The sequence below is a fragment of the Octopus bimaculoides genome, chromosome 13 (assembly GCF_046866305.1).
Source record: "Octopus bimaculoides isolate indiv1 chromosome 13, ASM4686630v1, whole genome shotgun sequence".
NCBI lineage: Eukaryota > Metazoa > Mollusca > Cephalopoda > Octopoda > Octopodidae > Octopus > Octopus bimaculoides.
In genome coordinates, this window is record NC_142940.1 from 17848781 (window position 1) to 17876280 (window position 27500).

Consider the following 27500-nt stretch of genomic DNA (forward strand, 5'->3'; position numbering starts at 1 on the left):
TATTGTAATGTAAAGTATCTAAGTTTCTATTAAGCATAACGTAGAATTCTTGTCTGTAGTTTTTATTCTTTAGTTATCCAGCGACCTCATAAATAATTGTATTTCATGGAAAAATGCGAACAAGTGAAATAAAATTCTTAAGATTATAAACCTTGTTATTATACTTAGAAAAGTTCAGGACAAGTTATTACATCCAGTAAAGTAGAGAACAAGAAAATTTTTACTTAAAATACTGCAGCTAAGGATAAGATTTCAAATAAGATATTTAGATTTAGAAAATATTAGCTTTTCTTAAAACTACAATTTTATTACAAGTTATTACTTCTATTTGTTATTACTTGTTACTTCTATTAAAAAAAAAAAACTTAAAATATTTTTTGCACTTGAAAAAATTCATTTTTTTGATTATTAATGAATTATTAGAAATGTGAAATTAGATTATATAAAATAATAGTAGTACATAATTAGTTAGTACAATAAATAGAATTATACAAGAATTAGTTATATATTACAGTAAAATCTACCTATAAAAACAAATTCACAACAAAATTTGCTTGAGTTATTGCCTAAGTTATTGCCGAGTCTTCACATTTTTTAGTCTTGACCCAATGCCTATTTTTTACATAATGAATTTGCCTACTATATATACTATTCTACTTTGCATAAAACTTTAGCTATATCGGTACTTCTGGCTCTCATTTTTAAGTATTCTAGTGTGTCAATATTTTAACAAAATGATGGTACCTTTTTTAACTATAATGTTACTTTATAAATTAAAATCAAATAAATTTTAATAGTCAAATTTTATCCTTAGCTGCAATATCTTAAGTAAAAATTTTCTTATTCTGTACTTTACCAGATGTAATAAGTAGTCTTGCACTTTTCCAAGTGTAATAACTCATCCTGTACTTTTCCAGGTTTATAATCTTAAGAATATTATTTATTTGTTTGCATTTTTCCATGTAATCCATGTTTTTTCCAGGCTATGCTATTATACTAATTAATAATGTGTCAGTTTGCGGTGTTATTGATAATTTTTTCCTTACCTCAATGATGCCAGTGACATGTATTAAAAATCCCCTTATACAACTGTATTCATAAAAAGTATAGAACTATATTATCACCCTCAAATTTGAGAAACAAACACCCATAACTTTTTTCTTTTAAAACTTCATTGTATGAGATTGATACCATGAAATTCCTCGAATTGAGCTCTATCATTTAAGCTGAATTAAAATGTAGTTCGTTTTTAAAATAAAAAAGTTAATTATACTTAAATCCAATATTTTGCCTTATATTTTTTTTCATATTTTATCTCACAACTTTTTTTATACAGAGTTTTGTCGCATGGGACCAAAACTGAATTTCCATATGCTTTCTTTTATCATTGAAGCTAAGATAAATATATTTTATTTTTAAAATAAAAAGAAGTTATTTAGATCTAAACTTGATTGGGGGCGTTACTTACTCTCCTATAACGTTGCTACAAATTTTGATGTAAACTTTTTTCTACTGGACTAAATCTCAATTTTTATATGCCAAAATGTAGTTAAGGACCACTCCTCTTCAAAAATGCTAATGGTTTTCAATATTCTCAAACGGAACTATCAGAGTGTGCTATTCTACAACAAGAAATCTTAGTAATATTATATCCTCTATAAACAATGTCAAATTAAATCAATTGTGTAATAACAATTTAACTAATATTAACAATAGCTATGGAAGAAATATAACAAACAAAAAACATAACCGTATTTTAAATAAATGTACATGTAAAGATAAATCCAAATGTAGGCTTAATAATGATTTCAACCTAGATAACGAAATTTATAAATGTACTGTAACCTCTCATAATAATAAGAAGAAGAAGAAAGAATTATAGGATCCACAGCGAACGAAATTAAAAGAAGAATTTTCCAGCATTATCAATCCCAAAGTAATAAATTTGACAGGTCTAAATAAATACATATGGGAGTTGAAATCTGATAAAATAGAATACACCCTTAATTGGAATATCATTAGTTGAGCGAAGTCATATAGAATAGGTAATAAAATGTGCTTACAGAGTTTATGAAAATACTCTAGTCGAGAGAGGAATTACTGAACAGTATTGAAGAGAGAGGAAAAAAATGCTGACATAAGAATAACTTTACATATAATAAAATGAAAAATATATAAAATTATACCCCCCCCCCAGTATGTAATCTCTTAAACAATTATGTGGAAGATAGTTAAATGTGGATTTATATAATAGTATTAGATATGGATATATCAAGAACCAAGAATATATTTAAAGAATATTACCTTAAAAGGAATAGACAGGCCACATTTAATCTAACATAAATCTCTAAATATTAAACACTAGACAAAAAATCCAGTTATAGCTAGATTTTAGAGTATCTAGTTATTATCTCCCCTTGAATTCAACCTCTCTAATATTATTAGTCTTAGAGTATTTTTTAGAGTAGTTTATTTTACTTATATTATTCCCATAATACTTAGCGCATGACAGAGAGAGCAGCCATTTCCACAGGAATGAGAAGGAGTAAACATTATGTTGATAAGTATTCTTCCTTTGTTAATTTTGTTTACTAGATTCATTTACTAGTTTTATTCAATAAATTTATAACGTATATAGAGGTTTTTACTAAATAATCTTTTTAAATACTATTAACTTACGTTTGACATAAAAATGGTAATTTATACTTGTATAAATAAGGGTAAATCTTACACTAAATTATTAATTCCCGTAATGTTTATATAGATAGGTTGTAGAATTTGATGTGTTTATAATATAGTTGTTGAAGGTTTCCTTATGTTTAACATTTTCTATACATATCAGTATTGTATTATTAGGTGTTTAATTTTTAAAAATCCAACAACCAAATTGCAACCGACATTTACTACAAACTAACAGACTCAAAACAGTATCTCCTTTTCAGTTCATGCCTTCCTAAACACACCAAAATAAATATCCCATTCAATCTAGCAAAAAGGATCTGTACAATTGTATCTGACACAACCACTCGGGAATTTCGCCTACAAGAACTCAAAATAACACTCATTGAACGTCAGTACCCTTATAGAACATGGAATTAAACGTGCCAAGAAATTGGACACAAACACACTAAGGACAACAAAACAAAACACCACACCTTACCTTAAATCACTCCCATACATATCAACCCACAACCCCAGAAACATTGAAGCATACAACACAATTATACAAAATCTCCCTCTGCTCACTCAAGACCCGAAAATGAACAGCATCCTAAATACACACAAACTACTAAAAAGCAAAAGACAAGACAAATCACTCAAGAGACTCCTAACAAATGCAAAACTCTACTCAATACAAACAATACCAACAGTTAAAAAATGCAGTTGACCTAATTGTGGTGCATGCCCATACCTAACTGAAGGCTTGGAATTCACATTCCAGCAAGGAGAAAAATTCTCAATTAAGACCAACTTCACATGTGCCTCCCAGAACCTTATATATGTCCTAACCTGCCCATGCTCTTTCCAAAACTAGCACCATAATACCCTCAAGAGTTTCAGACCCCACTTCTCTGATTTCTCTATTGATGTTCTCCTTCTGTTGCACCATGTAAACCCTCTCTTTGAGGTACCCGCATAAGAAAAAATCCAGGTTAGTTAAGTCTGAGGAACATGAAGGCCAATTGACATTGCCGTAGCAGGAGATTATTCTCTCTCCAAAGCACTGCTGTAGCAACTGCATTGTTTCTCTTGTGGTATGAGCAGTTGCCCCATCTTGCTGGAACCATGTGTGAGGTCTACTTTGATATGACCTTCATTGTCCCCAGACTTGATGAGCCCAGATACCTGAAAGAGAGGGTTTACATCAACAAACCAGAGACCCTGGTGCAACTGAAGGAGAACATCAATAGAGAAATCAAAGAAGTAGGTTCTGAAAGTTATTAGAAATTGGAACTCATCAGTGACTTTTGGGACACCCTGTATATGTGTGTGTGTTTGTGTGTATATCTGTGTATTTATACATATGTATGTATACACACACACACACACACACACACACACACACACACACACACACACAGATATATGCATGTTTGTATATATACCTATGACCAATGAAGGAAATATATTATCTTCCATATCAATTATTAATATTTATTAACACTTAATATCAAAAGTGTCAAATCCACATAGTTACACATTACTTCATGTGTTTCATTTATGAAGTAAAGTGGTAAGAAATGTTTTAATTTTTTCCCTTACCGCCACAAGCCTAATATAAATTATAATTTTATATTTCATCTCATTTACTAAAGCTTGTTGATGTTTTCATCTCAATAAAGTTTATTAATACTTAATGTCAACATTATCAAACCCACGTGGCTTATCACTTTCATCGTAAGTTTATTTACAAAGTAAAGTGAAAAGAATTATTTCAATGTTTTCTTATAGACAGACTTAATGTATGTAATAATTCTAGATTTCATCTCATTTATTAACGTTTTCCATCTCATTTATTATAGTTTATTATTAGTTTAACATCAACATTAGCAAAACCATATCATTTACACTGTGCTTCGTAAGTTTATTCATGAAGAAAAGTGATAGGAAATAATTAAAATTTTTCATTATAGACACAGACCTGAGGGGAGTAAAACAGTTTAATTTCTTTTTCTTATTTCCTTTATTATTTCAAACAAATCCCTTTTTGACTTTTCATTCTAAATTGCTCTATTTGTGTAAAGCGTGGCACAAAAGATACTGCTGTGACTGATATGGGCACAAATAAAACTGTACCAAGGTCATACATACCCTCACACAAGGCAGCTACAAATAACAGAGCCAGGATAACCAGGATAGCCACCATTGCCACTAAATTAAACATTACACCCAGTTTTACTATTGAACATCAAAGGCTTATTACAATTCAACAAGAGAAACAAAATTCCATAACTGAGAGGATAAGTAATAGATATAGTACTTACTGAAATCCATCTATCTGAAAACATAGCTGATTTAGAGATACACATAAACAATATATGTTGCGTTTTATACAGACAATAAAGAAAGACGTCTAGGTGGAGTATATCTTGAAAGATGTGTCCTTAACCTTGTTGTTACATTAAAACACACTAGTAGTACATACTCAGCAACATGGTGACATAATATGTACATCATCTTGTACATCATCATATTGGTAAATTTGAGGAAAGCCTTAGATTGATTAAAGAATTACTGATGAAACTAAATCAATGCACTAGTGTACTTCTGTTGAGTGGTTTCAACTTACCCAATATAAAGTGTCCTGAAGGCAATATAATCTTAGAAATGCCACATCATGAAGAAAACCAAACTGAATCTCTATTTGTTCTCACTAAAATGATGTCCATGAAATAAACTATACCATACCTGATGAGGAGCAACAACTTGGACCCCTCCTTAACTAATAACATTCTACTCATCCATAATTGAGTCAATCATGAGTCCAACACCCTAACCACTAAGCCACGTACCTTCACAACCTGAGAAACTTTACCTTAAAAAGGTAAAGTTACCTTCTCAAGGCATGCCACTTCATAAGGACTGCTTTCTCGGCTTCATGGCATATATATTCCCCACCTGGACGGGATGCTAGTCTGTCACAGGATTACTCAAGATTGTTTATGGAAGACCGGCAGTCACCCATGCATAACAGCATCCCCTCTCCATGCCACCGATGTTATCCAAGGGAAAGGCAAGGGTCGATACAGCTTGGCACCTGTGACATCACAACTCATTTCTACAGCTGAATGAGCTGGAGCAATGTGAAATAAAGTGTCTTGCTCAAGGACACAACACGTAACCAGGTCAGGGATTCAAACTCATAACCTCACGATTGTAAGCTCAACGCTCTAACTACTGAGCCATGCACCTTCACATAGTTGGGTATGGTCATAAATATTGTCAGGATTTTAGAATTTGCATAAGTAACTGTCTATAAGGGAGGCTGGGTAGGGAAAGACTCCAAATCAAGATGTTAATTACCAGTTAAAGGGGCAAGATGCTCATAAAACCAATGATGTTAATACGGATGAAATTATCATGGGGTACTATGCATGATTGTATATAGACAATATCGTTATGTTGTATAAAGATGAAATTTAAGATTACTAAAAATGATGTTATAACCAGAATAGATAAAATGTGTGTATATACCAATTTTCAACATTAGAAAAGGAAGATTACATAGAATTAGTTTCATATTCATTCCTGTACTTAACTATTTACTTATTAGGTGGTTTCTATAAAGATTGCTCTGGATATTTACTTATGGAATACTGGGTTGATAAATCATGCTATCTTTATATTAATTATAAGGTAAAGAATCTGAAAAAAATTGGAAAAAATAAATTGTGCACAGATACACACACATATTTAACTATGTGCACACATGCAAATATACACAAATATTTGCGCTTTATTATGGGTATGCTATAATCAACTCTCATAGATTTAAGTAACTAGAAAGTTTATATCTGTTTTTAAGAAATTATAGAGAATAATAAGAAAATATATAACTTATTATATATAATACCAGGGGGTAAGATTGTATCAGATATGACACTAAAAATTAATTTACATTATCCAGGTTAAAGTGTAGCACCTTTAAATGCTAATTTTGAAAATATTTAAATGTATGGGTGACCCTATGTATGCATGATACCCTTAGGTCTAATCTATTATTAATCAGGTTGCTCTTGTCCCTATACTTAAAAATATCATAAGTTTCCATAGAGCACAGCTCGCACCTGTATTGACTATCTCTATAAGGTTGCGCTTTTCTTATAATATCCCATTTAAGGCTAAATTCGATTCCGCTTTCCTTCAGTTCCCAAATCTTGCTAGATAAAAACATACAATTGGCCTTATTTTTGAGCCTAAAAGATGAAAAATGGTTATTAATACATTTTTTCATATTTATTGAACATCCTATATTTACAAAGTTACCAGCTACAGTTGTGATTGTACACTTATAGATTACATTTTGGATTAGACATCGGCCTCATAAAGGACAGTGGGATTTAACTCTACAATTGCAACTAGGAGAATTACTACTATTAATATTATTGATATTCATATCATTATTATTATCAATATTACTATTAATATTAATCCTACTACTACTATTGTATGTATTATTTACATATCTGGTATTATCTCTCCATCCTTCAATTGTAGTATCATTCACATTCATCCCAGCATCATCAAGCGTATCAGTAATCCCTGTGCTAGTATAGACTTCAGAACTACAATCTATATTGTATATATTAGAAGCATTAGTACTGCTATTTCTATTTTCTACATCACCATAAATATTATTATTCACATTGTAGGGGTTTAAGTTAGTGTTGACAGTAACATTATTATTATTATTACCATCCCTTGCTAATTTAATATTCTTTTTATTTAACCTCATCTACTAGGCACTGATGCAGAATGGGTCAAAATGATCGTAGTGACTAATAAAGAATCTCATGAATTCTGTTTTGTTTCTCTTTCTCCCATATTTTATATATACATATATAATCATCATCATTTAACGTCCGTTTCCCATGCTAGCATGGGTTGGGCGATTTGACTGGGGACTGGCGAACCAGATGGCTACACCAAACTCCAATCTGATTTGGCAGAGTTTCTACAGCTGGATGCCCTTCCTAACGCTAACCACTCTGAGAGTGTAGTGGGTACTTTTTACATGCCACCGGCATGAGGGCCAGTCCGGCAGTACTGGCAACAGCCACGCTCAAATGGTGTTTTTTACATGCCACCTGCACATTATAAATATATTTACATGTGTATGATTCAGAAACAGACATCGATTCTCATCATTCAGATAGACCCTGTAATTAAACTACCAAGTCTTTCTCTAAAGAGCCAAACCAAAGCACAACTTGACTAGTTTCATTCATTTCTTAGCTCAAAGATTATTTATATTGTCTGTTCTACAAAGGGATTCAGTTGGTTATTATTACTACTTATAAAAACAAAAATGTCAGGAGTAACTCACATTGTTTTTATTTATATACTTATCAGTATATCAGTACATTTCTTGACAATCTGTACTAATTAACTAAAGTACTATCACAGCATGTGTATGAATTAGTTGTAAAATAAATTTCTTCCCCCATGGGTTCAAACAAAGGAGGTGTTAGGCTCCACTGGTCTCATGTTTATATGTTCAAGTGTATCTCGGCTGTTGTCATGGCGTACCAAATGAACCACAACAGCAGTCATGGTCTCTTAGATTTTGAAGATAAATGAAGTTTTGATTTTAGTTATAAATCAATTTATTTTATTTTGTAGTATTTCATTTTAGCTGTTTAGTCAGTAGCTGTTCTAAATATCACTCGATCTTCTTTAAACTCCATTCCTGCTTCCTTAAAACTTCTCTATTGACATTCTTCATTAAAGAGAAAAAGGAATTATAAATAAATGCTTTTAACAGAAAGTGATAATTGCATCGGAATTACAATTCTCGCACATATTATTATTTCAGATATAAAAGTTAGTCACCATTTCTGTGTTTCAGAATCCAGCACAACTATTGCAGCTTCTCCTGTTCTATTAAAACACCTCCTCCCAATACTCTTAAATCTAATTAGAACTAAACCTAATTCAGATCAAATTTCAATACCTTATAATCTCTGTCTATGTATGAGTTATTTGTTCCTTAAAATTTTTAGAAGAACTACATTGATGTGAAAATAAGAGAAAGAGAGGAGAAAAAACTCTTGGGGAATACTATGTTTAGTTTTATTTATTCACAGTTACTGGAGTTCTTGTTTTTAGACTATTGTTAATAGAATAAATCCAATTTAGTTTTGTAATAAGGAAACTGTTTTATATGGCTTTTTTTTCTGTTTTAAATTTAGTTTTTTTAATCATTATTTCAGCTAAAAGCTGTGACCTACTTTTCTGACTGATATAAAAACAGATGGTGATGATGGTGGAGGAGCTGCAACAGGGGAGAGGAAAGGAAAAGATTTGAGTGACAGTTAACAGTAGTGTTAAAGTACATCGAATGGCATTAATAACATCTGGTGCACACAAAAGTGCATTTGAACTCATTGTCTTCTATTATAATTCCATTCGCATCTAGGATGCATTATAGGAATATAAATTGACTCCAGTTCTCGAATGGTACTTTATTTTCGATCAATCTGGAAAGAGATGAAAGGCAAAGTTAACTTTGGCTGGATTTGATCTCAGAAAGTAAAGGGCTGGAACTTAAGCACTGTTAGGCATTTTGTCTGATGCTCTGATTCTGCGAAATCTTTCTGACGATTGTAATAATACAAGATATCAGTTCAGTGATTTGGGATCAAGCTAAAATGAAAGAAGAATAGAATTAAAAAAAAAAACAAACAAACAAAAAATCCAACGAAATGAATAAAACCAAATAATTGATGATAAAAGGGAAAAAAAAACAAAATAAAATACAGTACCTATTTCTTTACTGCCCACAAGGGGCTACACACAGAGGGGACAAACAAGGACAGACAAACGGATTAAGTCGATTATATCGACCCAGTACGTAACTGGTACTTAATTTATCGACCCCGAAAGGATGAAAGGCAAAGTCGACCTCGGCGGAATTTGAACTCAGAACGCAGTGGCAGGCGAAATACCGCTAAGCATTTCGCCTGGCGTGCTAACGATTCTGCCAGCTCGCCGCCGTTGAACAAAATAAAATACAGTACCATAATAATGATTTCTTAATCAAAGAACAAATGAGGGAATATTACAAGGGCAACAACAACAACAATACTGATAATAACAATAACGACAACGATGATGATGATGATGATGATGATGATGATGATGATGATGATGATGATGATGATGATGATGATGATGATGATGATGATGATGATGATGATGATGATGATGATGATGATGATGATGATGATGATGATGATGATGATGATGATGATGATGATGATGATGATGATGATGATGATGATGATGATGATGATGATGATGATGATGATGATGATGATGATGATGATGATGATGATGATGATGATGATGATGATGATGATGATGATGATGATGATGATGATGATGATGATGATGATGATGATGATGATGATGATGATGATAGGGACTAGAATAATAAAAATAATGATATTAATATAATGGTAGCAATAATGATTTCTTTCATTTGCCACAAGAGCATTGGATGAGGTTGTGCTACATCAATTAGAGAAGGAGCAGTGAGTGGTGGTAGTAATAACAATATCAAAAAACAATAGTAATATCAATAATGATAATGATGATAATAACAAAGCGATTAAAATGAAATCGAACTAAAAATGCGAACATTTTGTACATGTATGTGTGTGGGGGGGGGGGAGAGGGAGGGTTGTGGGTTGGACTAAGTAGAAACACACAGAAAATAAAAGACAAAAATACTGAAAAATAAATTAAGGAAAGATAACTAAAAAAAAATAATCTGGTAATTTTGTACTCTGAGAATATTTTTTCTAAAAAAAAAAAAACCTAACAAAAACATGATTGCATTATAGACATTTAATGATTAATAAGTGATGAGAAACCATTTCTGCGATTCTAATCTTTGACTAAGTACTATATAAGACACTTGTTAAATTTTGCATTAAATAATTACTTTTGTTGTAAATTATTTGAAATGTTAAATTCAACAGTAAACAATATCCACAAAGGTCAGTAGTAATGGACAGAGCAGAATTTAGGTGAGCATTATAAACCAGCCAAGTTTGTGAACTGGTTTTGATTTGTTGTTTGCTGTTGTTTCATTTCTTTTATGTTATAAATACAATCCCTGAGGCTGGAATGAATGTCACACTATATTTATCTTTTTTCTTTCTTGTTTCAGTCATTTGGCTGCAGCTTTGCTGGGCTGCCACCAAGGAAGGGCTTTAATTGAACAAGTTGCACCACCACCATGAGGATGCTTTTTTTTTAAAGCCTAGTCCCCTTTGCTAAGTTGCAGAGATGTAAACACCAACACTGGTTGTCAAGCAGTGGTGGAAGACACACACACACACACACACACCATCATCATCATCCTCATTTAACGTCTATTGCCCATTCTGGTATGGGTTGGATGGTTTGACCAGGTTTGGCAAGCTGAGGGATTGTACCAGACTCCGGTCAAATTTGGCATGGTTTCTACAGCTGGATGCACTTCCTAATGCCAACCATTCCAAGAGTGTAATGAGTGGCAATTGTGTGACACTAGTATCTGCTCCAACAATGATTTCGCTTAGCTTGATGGGTCTTCTCAAGCAAGGCACATTGCCAAAGATCTTGGTCATTTGTCATTGTGTCTGTGAGGCCCAATGTTCAAAAGGTGATATTTGTGTGCCACTGGCACAGGTGCCAGTTACGTGACACCAGCATCAGCCATAACTATGATTTCACTTGGCTTGACGGGTCTTCTCAAGCATGGCATATTGCCAAAGGTCTCAGTCACTGGTCATTGCCTCTACGAAGACCAAAGTTTGATGATCATGCTTCACCACTTCGTCCCATGTCTTCCTGGGTCTATCTCTATCATAAGTTCTCTCCACAGTTAGAGATCGACACTTCTTTACACATCTCTCCTCATCCATATGCCTCACATGACCATACCAGCACAGTTGTTTCTCTTGCACACCACATTTGATGCCCAACTTTTCTCTCATATATCTCTATATATATATCTGTATATATATATATATATATATATATATATATATATATATATATATATATATATATATATATATATATATACACATGACAGGCTTCTTTTAGTTTCCATCTGCCAAATCCACTCACAAGGCTTTGGTCAGCCTGAGGCTATAGCAGAAGACACTTTCCCCAAGTGCTATTCAGTGGGACTGAAACTGGAACCATGTGGTTGGGAAGCAAGCTTCTTATCACACAACCTGATAACTTTATGCTGATGTATCAAGTCAGTATTAGTAAATTAAAGGTTAATTAAGGGTATTCTGTCACCAGGCAATATAGAACTTAACTACACTGCTTCTTTTATCATTATTATTATTTTATTATTTATTCTGAGCTCAAATCTGGGATGTATTTTGTCAAACATTTTTCTGGGTTCAATTAAACACATCCCTGACATATATTAGAATCAATTCAATTATCTATACAAACTATACCCTTCCCCTACATTTTGTGATCTTGTATTGATGTGAAAAATCAATATTTTAGGAAGATCAATGGTAAATGTTGGGTAAGCTAAAGCAAACGTACAGTGAGCCTAGTTCATGACCCAGTTTCAGTTTCCAGTTGTAGCAACTTCCACCCACTTTATATTACGTACACCTCTTAGAAAGGCAGGGATATCATGTCACATGATCACTTTCCTACCCCAATATAAATAGAATGCATCATGCTTATATAAGAAATCAATGTTAATGTATATTATTATTAAAAGGTGTGAGATGAGTGCTGTGAAGTACAAATAAGCTAATTATTGGACTAGTTTACAATTCATTTTCAATTCCTGATTGTAGTTATTTCATTGTAATTAATGTCATTATGAAAGGCATGAATGTCACAGAATCTTATTTCTGTTTTTCAATAAAAATATAATTAAAAAAACAAAAAAACTGAAGGTATTTTGTTCATGCAAAAAGTGTTTCTTGAAAGAGCTAATTAACGTTTTTCTATTTTTTATGTGATTGAAAAAAACATACCAGAAATGATTTAATTGGGATTTGATTGAAGTGTAGTTGAAATGGCTGAGTGACTTGGCTTAGTGTCAGTTCATGAGTTGTGAGTTCAAATCTATTGCAGGCGTTTCATGATCTTTTTTTTTGTCTTTTTTGAGTATGATAATTTGTTATATATTAGTTATCTGTCAAGAAATAATTATCCTACTACTCCAGGAAAGTTACCTGCTATAAACTTGTGTACTGGCCAGGGGAAGATTAATCTCTTATTTGTTTAGTGCTACAAAGAAAAAAAAAAAAACAGATTTAAGCTTTGGTGCTGCCAAAAATTCCTGTAATTTGTGAAAGGATTAGTGTTTTACTTTATTTGACTAGCGTACTGAAATCAGATTGTTAAATTAAAAAAAAAGTTTTTTCATTTTGTCGTCTAAATGTTATTTCTGCCCATATCAGTTATAAATTAGATTGGAATTATTAATTTTCTTTAAGATTGTTTCTGTAATTATTTTATTCATTCAGTTGTTTATTTATTTATTTTAATTGTTGAAAGTTTTCCACATTAATTGAAGATATTTTAATTTCTAATTTATTCATTTTATCAACAAGAGAAACAAAAAATATCAAAATAAAATTAAGAAAAAAATAACGGAAAAATGTATAACTAATATTTAATGCTTGGTTTTATATTTATGCCACAATGTAATATCATAAGTGTTTGTCTAATAAACTAATGAAGTTTAATTAATTGAAGTAAATGAGAAGTAGAATTGGTGCATTGCTTTCTAGGTAGTTATTAGGATGTAAAAAAATTAAAAAACTAGCAATGGTACATATGACCTTTCTTGATACACAGCTCTTCAATTCCAGTTGATTTCTGATTATCAGCAGAATAGTAATAATAATAATAATAATAATAATAATATCTTGTCTTTAAGTTTTGTTGTGTGTGTTCTTTTAGTAAGCCACATCAAATTGTTGTAGTTAATCTTGAAATTTGACTATGATTACACAGCATATGACTATGTAATTACATGTGCTGTGTGTTTGTGTGTGTGCGTACACGTGTGCGTACACGTGTGTGTACACGTGTGCATGCGTGTAGGAGCATGTGTATGTGTGCATGTTGTGCACTGCTTGTATATGATATTTTGGTAAAGCCTTTTTCCCTACATTTTATTTTATTTGTCATCTATTTATTATCTTTTTGTCTTATAGTCAGAAAATTTCCATTAATATGACTATTTCCTATAACAAAACTAATTTATACATTTCTTGGGATGATGCGTGCCCTGACCAAATGCTTATTTTGTTATCTTTTTTTCATTCTTATCACTAACAGAGCTCTTATCACAGCAGATATCAACCAGTTTTGTATTCATGCCTCACAATATCCAGAAACATACTTTTAATCACCATTACGAGAGGAGAAGATCAAAAGTCCAAAATATCATTTATGTAATGGTTGTATACTTACCAACCATACTATACTCAGTAGCGCTTTTGACAACAGTCATTGTTCACCACTTTTTAATGTTCACATTTCCATGCTTGCATGGATCAGATGGAGTTTATTGAGATAGGGTTTCCATGACAAGATGCCCTTCCTGTTGCCAACCCTTAACTGTTTCCAAGCAAAGATATATTTCTCCGTAGTGAAACATGTTTTTGTAGAATATTGGAAATGAATCATATTCATTTACAAGAGTCATGCAATGTCAAGACATGTAGATACAAACACTCACTCACACTTACATACATGCACATACATGTGTACACATATAGTTTTTTTTTTCTTTTCTGATATCAGTACACCATTCATCAAATGATTAGTGTTTGGAAGGGCTTCCATCTGTAGAAACCATGCCGAAATTGGGATGGATGGAAAAGATATAGCCCTCTGAACCACTTTGGAAACTAGTAATTCTGAATAAGAATTATCTTAGACAGGGACAACCCTCCTAACTGATACCAACATGGAGAGCAGATGTAAAATGATGATGATGATAATTGTAAAGAAAATATTTTTTATATCACAATATAAAAAGATAAGTGAGAGGTATAAAAAAAAAATAGTGTCTTAAAAAACACCTTTCTTTATTTCTCTCTTTTTAGCTCTATCCAACTGGCTTAATGTCACAACATATAAAAGAATGGCAACTTGGAACTGTAGCTGAATTCAAGGGACCATTTGGAAGTTTCTCAGAAAATCTCTTAAAAAAGGTTTGCTATATTTCAATGTACAATTATTAAGCTAAGTAGGCATGTCAAACTAAGTTAAAATTGTTATTGTCCTTGCATACAAACATGTCCCCTGCATCCATTTCCTGTTGAGCATTCCTAATCTTGTGGACTTGTGGGTGTTTGTGCCACATAAAAAGCACATGTATCAATGCCATGTAAAAGCACCCAAAGCAGTGCAGCATAAAAGCACCCAGTACACTCTGTAAAGTGGTTGGCATTAGGAAGGACATCCAGCTATAGAAGCCATACCAAAACAGACATGGAACCCAAGCAGCTTTTCAGCTGGCCAGCTCCAGCCAAACCACCCAACTCATGCCAACATAGAAAATGGACGTTAAATGATGATAATGATGATGATGATTCTTAGGTAACATAATCCCCCAAGAGATGCTTTTTTTCCCTGCCACCATGGAAAATAGACAAAACACACTAATGATGATGTGTGTGAGTGTATACAAACCTTCACACAGTCTCCATCTACTAAATTTCACTCACAAGGCATTGATCAACCCAAAGCTTATAGTAGATGACACTTATCAATGATACCACAAAGTGAGATTGAACCTGCAATCCATTTGCTGACTTCACTGCCTTGCCTGTTCCTAAAGATACCAATTAAATAAGTACCAGGATCAATGTGAACAAATAGAACCCTTGAATATGTTGTCACAACTTGGCTGCCATCCAATGACTGAAACCAGTAAAAAAAACTTCAGAGGTTTTAGAAAATTCTAGAAAGTATTTGTTAATCTAGATTATAAGAGTTTGGGGGTAGATTACAGAGACCTTTGAAATTGGCAGCTGGGTGATGAATATATTATGAAAAACCTGTATGAAAACAGAAAATATTGTGTGAGATAGTAATCTAAAAGGATATCAAATATGTTCCCAAGCAAAACAGATGTTGAACAGCAATGCTCGTTATCTCTGTTATTACAATCCCCCATATGATGACTTAACCTGATAGAAATAGCAACCAAATTCACTCAAATCACATGATACATCCTTTTAAGATAGTATGTGTATACATGTGGCTGTGTGGTTAAGAAGCTTGCTTCCCAACAATATGGGCTTGGGTTCAGTCCCACTGCATGGCACCTTGGACAAGTGTCTTTTATTATAGCCCCAGGCCGACGAAAGACTTGTGAGTGGATTTCGTAGACAGAAACTGATTGAAGCCCATTGTACAAACACACACAAACCATCATCATCATCATCATCATTTAATGCCTGTCTTCAATGCTGGCATAGGTTTGACTTATATATATATATATATATATATATATATATATATATATATATATATATTCTTTTATTCTTTTATCTGTTTCAGTCATATGACTGCAGCCACACTGGACCACTGCTTTGAAGGGTTTTAGTTGAACAAATTGACTCCAGGATTTATTTTTATAGCCTAGTACTTATTCTATCGGTCTCTTTTGCTGAGCCACTAAGTTACAGGGACATAAATACACCAACACTGGTTGTCAAGTGGTGATGGGTGGGGTGGGGGACAAACAGGCACAAAGACACACACACACATAGATACATACATAAATATATATATATATGATAGGCTTCTTTCAGTTTCTGTTTACCAAATCCACTCACAAGGCTTTAATCGGACCAAGGTTATAGTAGAAGACACTTGCCCAAGGTGTCATGCAGTGGGACTGAACCCAGAACCATGTGGTTGGGAAGCAAGATTCTTACCACATAGTTTAGGAAAGTCAATTGCCTTATCAGACAGTGATCTTGATATAGAGGGATAAAAATCTTTAATGTCGAACTGAATAAATCTAGCCCTATGTTTATTTTTTAAGTTCTTGAACCAATCTGTTGCAGTGTTACTATTATCCATTGTTGTAGCTTAGTGGTCACTTTAATTTTGATACTGATATTTCTTAGTATTTTTTAGCTGCTAACTTGATTTCGGTCCTCAATGGGTTTAACACTCTTCAAGTGGGCTTATCATCATCATCATCATCATTGTTTAACGTCCACTTTCCATGATGGCATGGGTTAGATGGTTTGACTGAGGACTGGCAAGCCAGGGGGCTGCACCAGGCTCCAATCTGATCTTGCAAGATTTCTACAGCTGGATGCCCTTCCTAACACCAACCACTCTGAGAGAGTAGTGGGTGCTTTTTACATGCCACCAGCACAAGGGCCAGTCAGGTGGCACTGGCATCGACCATGCTCAAATGATGCTTTTTATGTGCCACCGGCACAGGAGCCAGTCAGGCGGCACTGGCATCGACCACACTCAAATGGTGCTTTTAATGTGTCACCGGCACTGGCATTGGCCATGACAATGATTTCACTTGACTCAACAAGTTTTCTCAAGCACAGCATATTGCTTGATGATTGAAAGGTACTTTTAAACGAGCGGGTTATGCAACACTGGCATCAGCCTCAGCTATAATCTCACTTGGCTTGCTGGGTCTTCTCAAGCACAGCATATCTCCAAAGGTCTCAGTTGCTTATCATTGCCTCTGTGAGACCCAATGTTCGAAGGTTGTTCTTCACCACCTCATCCCATGTCTTCCTTGGTTCACCTCTTCCACAGGTTCCCTCCACTGTTTGGGTGTGACACTTCTTCACATAGCTCTGCTCATCTATACACAGTTGTCTCTCTTGCACACCAACTGCCAACTCTCACCTTACTGACAGCATCCCTGTACATGGCTTGTACAACTCTCACCAAACACTCATCTATCCCTAGTTTCCACATTGATCACCAGATAAGGGATTGGGGGATCATATATATACATATATATGAATATATATATATATATATATATATATATATATATATATATATATATATATATATATATATACATACATATATATATATATATATATGAATGTATATATGAATATATATATGTACACATATACATATGTAGGTATGTATGTATACGTATGTATATCTTTGTGTCTACTCTTGTCTAGACATTATGTGATAGTTGTAAATGAGCATCATCAGCATGCAAGCAAAGTTATCATTTCCAGTCTTCCATGAAAAAGATGTCTAGCTATGGAGAGCCATGAAGTTGGGAAGCAAACTTTTTACCACACAGCCATGCCGGGCAAAAATTACAGAGAGAAGTTAGTAAGTTTAAGTATTGTAGAGAGAAGTGTTTTCTCCTGCGGCATATAAACTCATCCAAACCTAGTAACTTTAGTATACATGCAGTAGGTGTGTATGCATCTCTTTAGTAGAATCATATAAAGCATCTTTGAAATGTCTTATATAACTTCTCTGAAAAACTGTTTTATTGAATCTGGAGTATGTGATTCAATCTTCACTGTTCTTTATGGGAGAAACTCAGGCTTCCCAAGGTTTATGTATAAGAATCTTGTTACATAGATAGGACAGTATACCAATGATGATGGTATGTGCACTTCTGAGTGTGTATGCATGTGTATACCCATATGTATGTATGTATGTACGTGTGTGTGTGTGTGTGTGTGTGTCTCTCTCTCTCTCTCTTTATATATATATATATATATATATATATATATATATATATATATATATATATATATATATATATATATATATATATATATATATATATATATATGCTGTTGTGTCTGGGGAGAGTCATTCTCTTTTAGTGCCTTATGATTTAACACACACACACTGGTAAAATTTCCACTCATTTACTTATTTATTTTCTAAAAATAAATATACTTCAACACACAAACTCACATAAAGAATCTTGCAAACCAAATCCCAAAATGAAATATATATATATGCAAAAATATATATTTTTGCATGTATAGATATATGTATCACAATATATATATATATATATATATATATATATATATATATATATATATATATATATATATATATATAATCATAAATATATAGGGATTGACAGTAACCTGCTTCTCCAACATACTGGGAATTCAGAAATAGCAGCCAAAGAACTACTGATTCCAAAACTACAAATTTTACTCTAAATTGATAGCGATATTTTTGATACACACATAACAAAAAACAGTAGAGAAGAGTAAAAAAACAACTTGCCTAAAGGCAAGTTGTTTTTTTACTCTTCTCTACTGTTTTTTTTTACTCTTCTCTACTGTTTTTTTTTACTCTCCTCTACTGTTTTTTTTTACTCTTCTCTACTGTTTTTTTTTACTCTTCTCTACTGTTTTTTTTTACTCTTCTCTACTGTTTTTTTTACTCTTCTCTACTGTTTTTTGTTCTGTGTGTATCAAAAATATCGCTATCAATTTAGAGTAAAATTTGTAGTTTTGGAATCAGTAGTTCTTTGGCTGCTATTTCTGAATTCTCAGTATGTTGGAGAAGCAGGTTACTGTCAATCCCTATATATTTATGATTATAAATGATTTTACCGATAAGGTTTTTTCATACTGGGCTACCCGGCAAAATTGTTAATTATTAATTTTATTACTAATTGACGATTCCCTGCCCTGTATATCTATCTATCTATCTATCTATCTATCTATCTATCTATCTATCTATCTATCTATCTATCTATATATATATATATATATATATATATATAGTGTGTATGTCTATATATATATATATATATATATATAGATAGATAGATTATACATAAAAATAAATAGAAAAACAAGAAAGCTGACCAAGTAATACATATTCACATATGTACATGCATATGTCCACAACCATACACAGTTTCACGTATTCACATGTATGCATGCATACATACATAGATATATACAAAACACACACATACATACATTCATGTATACATGCACACATACATATACTTACACACACATACATGAATATATAAATCCACTTAAATACAAGCAAAGTAAACCAAAACACAAAAAGAAAAATGCGATGTAGATTAGCATACTTTCGGTAACCATTAAAGTAATCAAATTTCAAGCTGCTAATGTATTAAATAACAAACCACAACTATTATAATTATTTTAATGAAACAAATAACTTTATCAGCACTGAAATAAGTGAAGCAAAGTGACTAATTTTGCTATTTACAACGATTGAATATGAGTGGCGGGGGATGGTGGAAGAACGAGGACCCCTAAGGGCGTGCAAAGGAAAAATAAAAAGAAAATATGTTTGAAGTAGTTTTGGGATTTCAGAAATCTGTGATAATCTGAAGTACAACCACACCAAACTTGCACAGGCCTGCAAAAGGTCAGGGATGCTGTTGCCTTTTTTTTCTTCTTTTTCTTCTCTTTTCTTCCTTCTCATTCTTCCTCCTTGTCCCCCCCGTCTCCCCTCCTCTTATTAATAAATGAAATAAATAAGTGAATAAGTAAATGAATAAGTTTAAATTAAACATTGTGTAGGTGTGTAATTTCTTTGGCCTACTTCTACTCCAGTGACTAAATTAAAGTCTGTAAATGATTTTACATCTGAGGATTAGAGTGTTTGGAGTGAAACTGTTTTTAGTGTGGGGGTGAATGTGTTTGGTGGTGGGGGTGAGGGGTGGGTGGTCAGAATCAGCAAAACTTCGGATAGGATATGAGTTTTGGCTCTCTTGTACTTTAAGTTCAAATCTTTCTAAAGTCAACTTTGCCTTCCATCCCTTTACGGGGTCAGTAAATAATGTACTTGTCAAGTGCTGGTGCAGCCCTCTCTCGCACTCTCCTTCTCTCCCTACCACCCTCTCTATCTCCCTCTTACTCCCTCTCTACCCTACCCCCTCTCTCTCTCTTCAGCAGTCACATCCTGAATATTCTGCTAGGTTAACCCTTTAGTACATTGGTTCTCAGCTGGGGTCTGTGTGATCCTTGGGGGTCCATATGGCCATTGTGGATCCATATGGCCATTGTGGACCCATATAAGATTTTGTTCTTAAAATATATGCACAATGAATTGGTTCTACTTCTACAATACACAAAATATTTTAATAATTCTTTTATGCAGCTCTTAATATTTAATTATAAAAATATAGCATGATTTTTTAAACATTGAATAGCTAGGAGGGTCCATCCAAGTAAAATAGGAATCAAAAGGATCTATAGGTAAAAAAAAAATGGTTGAGAAACACTACTAAAGAATTTAAACTGGCCTTATACAGCCCAAATATTCTACTTGTTTTGTATTTCAAACTGGCTTTATCTGACCTGACACATTTAGCCTGCAATGTCATTCTAAAAATAAACATGTCATCAAAATCTCGAAGCTACAATAGAATGCATGCTTAATTCAAAACAATGGGAATAATCTGGATGCTAGAGGGTTAAGGATGAGAGTGTTGAGAAAGAATCCTTGTTTGCTCTGGTGATATACATGGGCACCTAAAATTTCTTTGCAAAAGGAGCATGGTACATGCTGTTACTAACTTGTATTTGATAGTGAATAATGACCAGATATTGTTACAATATTTTATATATATATATATATATATATATATATATATATATATATATATATATATACATATATATATATATATATATATATATATATATATATATATATATATATATACACATATATATATATATATATATATATATATATATATATATATATATATATATGTGAGAATATACAAATAATAACAACAGACGAGGACAGGTGGTGTAAATAACAAAAGTATATATTAGTATGACGCTCGGGAATACGGAAAGTCTTTGACGTTTCGAGCTACGCTCTTCAACAGAAAGAATACGGATATATATATATATATATATATATATATATATATATATATATACTAGCAGAGCCACCCGGCGTTGCCCGGGAATGAAATTGTTGCTTATTGGTACTTGGAAACTTTTACGATAATTAAAATGGAGATGAAATGAAAAAAATTCACACAGCGAATATACCACGTTATTGTTTCACTGTTATATACACAGATATACATTGACGCATGTCAGTCGAAAAGTGAAAGTGTAATAGTAATACTTACTTTAACGCTCAATGGTTTTACACTTTTGTATATGACATGTACATACTATTCATGTAAGTGCTTCTTCATATACTATGTTTTCTGTCTTGCCATGTTTATCACTGAGAATGTAGAGGTTCTTTTCATCTCCAACTCTAGAACATCCAACATACAGCTGACCATGTGAGAAGCAAGGTTGAAGGAGGTTAAGTCCCACCACCTTTAGAGATTGACCTTGTGCTTTGTTGATAGACATTGCAAAGGTAAGTTTGACCGGAAACTGCAGTCTCTTGAACTGAAAGGGGAGATCATTTGAAATGAGAGGTATCCTTGGAATGAAGACATTCTCACCCATCATGTTGTCTGTAATTATTGTTGCTTCCAACACATGGGGGATGGCTGTTTTAACAACCAACCTTGTTCCATTGCAGAGTCTGGCTGCATCAAGGTTTCTTAATAGCATTATGGGAGCACCTATTTTCACGATCAGAATGTGTGGTGGAAATCCTGGTGGCTGAAGTGAATTGAGGAACTCCACTGGGTAATGCGTTGCCTGTTGTTGATCAGGGACAGAGTTAATTGATCTGTATGAACATTCAGGTCCTGGAAGCTGAGTTAACAAATTTAAATTCAGCTTGTCTACAGAATCATTCCTTGGTGCCAGAATTGTTCTTTCACACAGCCACTTGTGACTTTTGTAGTTTGTGGCAGTGTTTGGAAACACCTTGCTCTTTAGTTCTTCAAGGGAGGCAGTCATATTGCCACATGGGAGATGATGCAGATTATCTTCTGGTTCTTGTAGAAGTTTTCCATTTCCAATGTCAAGTAACTTGTTGGAGAACTGTGCGGCTAACGGGTCACCATGAATGTGAACCCTCATGTTGGTTGTCAGAGTAAGCTGCTTGACATGTTGCCAGATATATGATGCTCAGTGAACCAAAGAGCCAGTATCGAAGGTATCAGAAAAAAAAAACCCCTCAGCAACAGGGAAACACAAAACCGTACTTCTGTTAGTAAATGATGAAATTACTTACATCAGTAAATGTGAACTTGTTAGCGAATGAAAACGTAAACTTTTATTGAGAACAGTAATGATTGAAGTTGAAGTGAGGTTGAAGCGAAATTTGTCACTCAGTGAACCAAACAGCAACACAAAACCGTACTTGTGTTAGTAAATGATGAAATTACTTACATCAGTAAATGTGAGTAAACTTTTAGTGCGAACAGTAACGATTGAAGTTAAAGTGAAGAAAAAACTATGGCTACCGGAAGTTGACATTGAGGAACCTTTTTAAAGAAGTGAATCTTAAATATAAAGCAATATTATTTATCTTAATAAAAAAAATCAAATGAAGGGCCTAAGATTTATCCGAGGTCAAATTATTCATGTATGACAAGTATGGAAGTAAATGGTGAAGCCGTTTTCACGTGATAAGCGATTACACACACATCTCTGTTTTATATATAGTATATATATATATATATATATATATATATATAATATAAATAATATATATATATATATGCATATACACATATGTATATGTACATACTTACATCTATGCGTGTATATATATATATATATATATATATATATATATATATTCTTTTATTAGTTTCAGTCATCTCACTGTAGCCATGCTGGAGCACTGCTTTTAGTCAAACAAATCGACCCCAGGTCTTATTCTTTGTAAATCTAGTACTTATTGTATCGGTCTCTTTTGCCGAACCATTAAGTTACGGGGATGTAAAGACACCAACATCAGTTGTCAAGCGATGGTGGGGGGACAAACATATACATACATATATATATATATATATATATATATATATATATATATATATATATATATACATATTTGTGTGTGTATATATATATATACACACATACATGTATATATATATATGTATATACACATACACTCGACAGGCTTCTTTCAGTTTCTGTCGACCAAATCCACTCACAAGGCTTTGGTCAGCCCAAGGCTATAGTTGAAGACACTTGCCCAATGTGCCACACAGTGGAACTGAACCTGGAACTATGTGGCTGGGGAGCAAGCTTATCACACAGCCTATATACCAGGAGGTACCTAGAAGTATCCAGCAATGTTCTCTGTGGAACAAGCCCATTGAAGTTCAGGCTTCTGCCTCTAGAAGTCTCTTGATGCAAACCTCAGGCATCAGTACACTGACCGGTGGTGTTAAGTGAAGTCATGCTACAATGTTGTGTGTTTTTGTTTTGCAGTGCTTCTCTCCTGTCTGTCAATTTTTGTGATGAAATGAAGGAACAGCATGCTTCCATGAAAGTTTGTTTTCTACTGAGGAAAACTGCAATCGAAACAGTTGTCATGCTTCAAACAGCTTACAAGGATGATGCCATGAGCAAAACACAAGTTTACGAGTAGTTTTCATGCTTTAGGAACGGTCACTTGTCACTTGAAGACCAACCTCATCCAGGGCATCCATCGGCCTCCCAAGTAAATGAAAACACCATGAAAATTCATGAACTGATCTTGGGAACCATCACTAAACAATTTACAAACTTGTTGATATGACTGATTTGTCCTGGAGCTCCTGCCAACAAATTTTGAGTGGGAAATTGTGAATGAAAGGAGTTGCAGCAAAATTTGTGCCTTGGCTTGCTTACCGAAGATCAAAAGCAGTCCTGACTGTATGTGTGTTGTGAACTGATAGAACAGTTGGAAATTGATCCAGACCTTTTTTCGAAGGTCGTCACAGGGGAAAAAAGTTGGTACTATGGAATTTGCAGATGTGATAGAGGTGAAGAAAAAAAACGAAGGCAGCATTAAAAGGCGTCACTTTGCAAGAGTTCCAGCACTGCTTCAAACAGTGGAAAACAAGTCTGGACCTGTGCACTGCTTCAAATGGAGACTACTTTGAAGGGGATAAAAGTATGAACATGCAAAACTAAATGAACAAAATAATATTGCAAATAAAAAATCTTGGCAGATATCAATTAAGCACTCAGCATAAAAGAATATGGTTAAATTTCCAACAATCAGATACCAGTAAATGGAAGTAGAGTACAAATCCTAGGTAAATCCTCATGCATGGCAGGTAAATTCAACAATCCTTTTGTAGAATATTAAGAAATTCAGAGTATTTAACAACAAATAATATGTACAAAGAAAATCTTTTCTTTATTGTAGATCACACCTTAAAAATCGAACAGTTGTTTCAATTGCATTAACACATGCACACATACACTTATATATACATACATACATACATATATGTATATATGCATACACACACGCACATAATATATATATATATATATATATACAAACATATATAAACCTTATTATTATAATTAATAATACCAATACAATTAATAATGTCAACACAACATTATCAAGGTAATCTAAATTGAGGAAATTCCAACTGAACATCTGAAAACGCTAACAAAAAGAAATGCCCAAATCAAATTCAACGTAAGACATTCATTCATTCCTTCAGCCAATATCAGCGTCATTGAATAACTAGTTTACTTTATAATAAAAATAGAAATAAAAATGACTAAAAATATTAAGAAATAAAATAAAAAATACAAATAAAAATTAAAAAAAAAAATAAACGTATTTGAGAAAAGACTTTCAATTATTGGAGACTTCACAGTAAAGTTACAAATGATGAAATCTAAATAAAAGATAAGAAATACCACACTAATTCTATATTTTTTGACTATTTGAAATCTTCATAGAAAATAATCTAAAAAAGTAACCTAAAAAATGAGTATTTTTATATACAATTATTGATGACATCGCTGGATAACCAAAGAATAAAAACTACAGGTAATAATTCTACGTTATGCTTAATACAAACTTAGATACTTTACATCACAATAATTAATTACCTATTTATTTAATATACTAAACCCTTTTATCGGAATTAACCTTATGTAATAATTGAAAAATTATAATTGATAATATATATAATTATTGATGACTTTGCTGGATAACTAAAGAATAAAAATTACAGATTAGGTAATTAGATATCTATTTATTTGTTATATTAAACCATTTTTATATATTAAAACCATATTATATAATAACTGAAACCTTATTATATAATATTAAAACCTTCTTATACAATAACTGAAAAATTATAATGAATTGGCTGTGTGGTAAGTAGCTTGCTTACCAACCACATGGTTCCAGGTTCATTCCCACTGCGTGGCACCTTGGGCAAGTGTCTTCTACTATAGCCTCGGGCCGACCAATTCCTTGTGAGTGGATTTAGTAGACAGAAACTGAAGGAAGTCCATCGTATATATGTATTTATATATATGTATGTGTGTGTATATGTTTGTGTGTCTGTGTTTGTCCCCCCACCATCGCTTGACAACCAATACTGGTGTGTTTACGTCCCCGTAACTTAGTGGTTTGGCAAAAGAGACCGATGCAATAAGTACTAGGCTTACAAAGAATAAGTCTTAGGGGTCGATTTGCTCGACTAAAGGTAGTGCTCCAGCATGGCCACAGTCAAATGACTGAAAAGAGTAAAAGAGAGAGTAAAGAGTATAATTATTGATGACTTCATGGTTGAATGAAGTTGAATTTGATTTAGGCGTTTGTTTCTTTTTGTTAGCATTTATTAACTGCTTAAATTTTTTGAGATGTTCAGTTGGAATTTCATCAATTTGGAATACCTTGATAATGTTGTGTTGACATATCTTTTTCAAGATATTATTATTAATTTTAATAATATTGTTTATATATATGTGTGTGTGTTAATCTAAAATAAAGATATGATTTTCTTCATACCTATTATCTGTTGTTATATATATATATATTGGGTCATCCCATAAATAATGCAATCTTTTTTTATACTTCTTCCTTTTAAACAATTCAGACCAATATTCAAATTTCTAAAACTGTGAAAGAAAATACTCTTAAAGAAAGTAAAAAAATGTATAAATTTTTGTAGATCTTGTCAGAAAAATGTCTGTTGATGGCTTGTCTTTTTAAGTTTTATCAACAAACATCTTTTATTAATTTCCTTTTTCTGTTTTATCTTTGCAGTGGTCAAAACTATGTCTGCTTGCTTCTGGGACTGGTATAGCTCCAATGTCAGCAATTGTAAAATCTATTTTAAATGATGAAGATAATGAAACAGTGATACAACTATTGTTTGCGTGTCGGTTTTATGAAGATATTTTATTAAAAGAAGACATAGAAAACTGGGCGGACTATTGGAATTTCAGAGTTCTCTACTGCCTCAGTCAGGTAAATGAAATAAGTGAATTATTCTTTTATCTTTATTTTGGTAGATTGATATAATTAGTAGAATGTTGTAGAAGAGTGCTATGTGCCATTTAGCTGTTTTTTTTAATGTTCTGAGTTCAAATCTTGCCAAGGTCATCTTAGTCTTTCATTCTTTCATGGTTGATAAAATAATGTAAAGTAGCCATCTGTGTATCATACTTAATGTATATACACCATTGGTATGCCAGTTACAGCAGTATTTATCCTGAGATACTGCACTGTGTTAAAAACGTAATAAATATCAGGCGGTAAAAAAAATTGCTAATATGATTGTTTAATTGTCCAAAATGACAACATGGTCAGATTACTGTCCAATGTATCAACATGATTTCATCCATCATCATCATCATCATCATCATCATCATCATCATTTA

General features: G+C 32.8%; 1 protein-coding gene across 2 annotated transcripts in view; it reads left to right on the plus strand.

Annotated features, from left to right (window-relative positions):
- The window catches only part of LOC106884323 (NADH-cytochrome b5 reductase-like), a 129966-nt gene that overhangs the window by 90419 nt on the left and 12047 nt on the right, over nucleotides 1-27500 (plus strand). For both annotated transcript variants that reach the window (XM_014935652.3, XM_014935653.3), the window contains exons 5-6: nucleotides 14820-14927; nucleotides 26884-27087. In XM_014935652.3, the coding sequence (XP_014791138.1) occupies nucleotides 14820-14927; nucleotides 26884-27087 (312 nt within the window). The remainder of the gene's footprint in view (nucleotides 1-14819; nucleotides 14928-26883; nucleotides 27088-27500) is intronic.